Source organism: Arachis ipaensis, chromosome B10 (assembly GCF_000816755.2).
Source record: "Arachis ipaensis cultivar K30076 chromosome B10, Araip1.1, whole genome shotgun sequence".
NCBI lineage: Eukaryota > Viridiplantae > Streptophyta > Magnoliopsida > Fabales > Fabaceae > Arachis > Arachis ipaensis.
Window position 1 is genome coordinate 132,182,231 of NC_029794.2, and position 3,116 is coordinate 132,185,346.

The following is a 3,116-nucleotide window of genomic DNA, read 5'->3' on the forward strand; positions in this document are numbered from 1 at the left end:
AAAATACTCACTAAATTATAAGATTAATAAGGAGTTATATTCAATTTAGTCATTGAAAGTTGAAATCAGATTCAATTTGATTCTTAAATTTCAATAGATTCAAATTGGATTCTGAAATTTATAATTATAACTCATATTAACCCTTGAGTTAATCTCTATTAAGGACGTGTTGATTTGGTATATTACCTTATTGTAATTAGGATTTCGTACTAGATTACATGTAATCCAGATTTATTAGAGTTCTAAAAGTTTGATTATTTCTCCTATAATTACAATTTTTTTAAATTAAACTTGTTATTGCTGTCTTGGTGAGAATGTTAGTTGGGAAGCCAATCAAATTTTTTAGAGGTCTAGTAGGTGTCACTTCAGTCACATAGAATCTAAGTGATGAGTTAAAATCTTAGCACGTACAAAATTAACATGCCATTCACGGAAATCAATTCAAGAACTAATGTGAGTTATTATTGTAAATTTTGGGAGCCGAATTGAGTCAATTGTAATTTTATAGGTCAATTTAAGTCAGACTTCAAATTTTAAGAGCCAAATTGAATATTATATTAACTGTGAGTAAGATAAAATTTATAATGAATTAAATGTTAAATTTTAATAAATTAAATAATAAAATAATAATAATATTTTATCATATTATATAGCTTAGATTGAATTAGATCCGTTTCCAGAATTAAATTCAAAATTCTATCTAATTTATGTGATTTGCCAAAAATTAGTATAGTTTTAATCTGTTTGCAGTTTGAATTGAACTAGATAAATAATTTTATTTGTAGTTACACCCCAGTCAATAATATTTTACCTGAAAAAAACCTATAGATAAATAGTTCTTTAAGGTATAGATATCATGGACAACATTTTGCTATGCTGTGGATTTATTTGGTGCAGATTTTTCTACAAATTTTTTGTTTTTCATTTGATTAGATTTTCTTACAGATCCACTATTGATTATTGGTAATTGATTTACATAAGAACGGACCATTTTGTGCAGGGAAGAGATTTATATATTGGAATGGAATAGAGCCAAGGCTATGCCTAACAGATACAGAATTGATCAAACAGTTCTTGTCAAAATACAATTCTGTAAGCGGAAAATCATGGCAACAACAACAGGGTACTAAACATTTCATTGGGAGAGGATTGTTGATGGCTAATGGTAAAGATTGGTACCATCAACGTCACATGGTTGCTCCTGCATTCATTGGAGAGAGGCTCAAGGAATATGGAGGGCACATGGTGGAATGCACCAAGCAGATGATCCAATCATTGGAAACTGCTTTGGAGTTTGGAGAATGTGAGGTGGAGATTGGAGAGTATATGACTAAACTCACTGCTGATATTATCTCAAGGACTGAGTTTGGTACTAATTATAACAAGGGAAAGCAAATTTTTCATCTCCTTACAAAGCTTCAGAGACTTGTTGCTCAAGCCACTCGCCATCTTTGCGTTCCAGGAAGCAGGTACTAATGAAGATGATAGTTGAAAATCGTAAAATAATTTGACATACTTATTTAATCAAGTTATTTAATTAACTATAATTTCAATTATGAATTCTAATAGCAATGGTATATTTAATATTGTTTTTTTGTTGCCTATTATAATAATAATAAATGAGGAATGTTAGGGGACCAGCAACTTTGTGATTTGTAACCATTAAATAGCCATCAACGATGGTTTTAATGGTGTGAGATGGGTGTGAGATTTCATCCAATGGCTCACTTTTCTTTGCTTTGCTGGTTATATGCTGGCCAGAATTTAATAAAGTTGCTGTCCCCTAAACTTTTCCATAATAAATAACACCATAATTTGATTAAAATAACAAGGGTGATTATGAAAAAGATTATCGTTTTTAAATGGAATAGATTAATTAACTTAGTTTTTGTAATATTGATATAATTTCATATATGAACATATTTTGGGTGATTTTATTTCAATATATGTTGTAATTTATCATTTTGAATTTTGATTTGATTTCATTTAATTTTTTTCAATAAGGTAGTTAATATTATATTCAGAAATGTTTAGTAACAAAAAGCTTTATCTTAAAATTGTTAAAATTTATTATTTTTTACTTTAGTTAATATATTTTGTAATAAAAAAATATTAAAAAAATTAGTTTACACTGTATGTTTTTTTTGGTCTTTCTAGAGCTTGGTGACATTCTAAGAAAAGATATTTTTATCTATCAATTATATTTGGGTATAACAATATAAAAATATTTTTTTGTTTATTTATTACATGAAAAACGTCTTTTTTTAAAGAGAAAAAGATCTTTTAAAAAAAATGTAAATTACAACTTTTCAAAAAAGATGTTTTTTTTTTATTTTTCTAGTACTTTTACTTTTACTATTAGAAATTTGCCAAACACACTAAAAAATAAAAGAAGATCTTTTTCATTGAAAAAAGATCTTTTTTTTATCAAAATAATGGCATCCAAACAAGCACCTAGCGTAATAAACTTTAACTGTAAAGTGTTATATTTGTGTAGGTTTTTTCCTAGTAGCTATAACAAGGAGATAAAGACATTGAAGGTGGAAGTGGAGAAGCTGTTGATGGAGATCATAGAAAGCAGAAAAGATTGTGTTGAGACAGGTAAGGCGGATTCATTTGGGAAGGATTTGTTGGGTATTCTTCTAGAAGAGATGCAAAACAAAGGTGGAAGCATGAAGAATTTGCAAGTTGTTATGGATGAATGCAAAACGTTCTTCTTTGCTGGGCATGAAACAACAGCAATATTGCTCACTTGGACCACCATGTTGCTAGCAAGCAATCCACAGTGGCAACAAAAAGTCAGAGATGAAGTTAGGAAGCTCTTCAATGGGGAAACTACTCCTCCCATGGATCAACTATCTAAGCTTACTGTGGTTAGTAACACATCACTATAGCTTCTTCTTTTTCCCTTTTACTACTAAATCTTAGTAGAGATTGAGGAACTAATTTGTCTTGTTATTCTTCATAGTCTGTTAAGAATTTTAAAAAGATATAAATGACAAAATATTTTAAAAAATAACATTCAATATGAAAGAAATTTTTTGTATCTCAGTTATTTTTTTTTAGTAAAAACAAATTTTTACATTATGTTTAATAATTTTGCCACATTTTTTAAA

At 28.2% G+C, this 3,116-nt stretch overlaps 1 protein-coding gene across 1 annotated transcript in view; it reads left to right on the forward strand.

Moving 5' to 3' along the window:
* LOC107621287 (cytokinin hydroxylase-like) overlaps positions 1–3,116 on the forward strand; it is a 4,810-nt gene that overhangs the window by 785 nt on the left and 909 nt on the right. The window contains exons 2-3 of the mRNA XM_016323321.2: positions 1,001–1,469; positions 2,498–2,873. Of these exons, the coding sequence (XP_016178807.1) occupies positions 1,001–1,469; positions 2,498–2,873 (845 nt within the window). The remainder of the gene's footprint in view (positions 1–1,000; positions 1,470–2,497; positions 2,874–3,116) is intronic.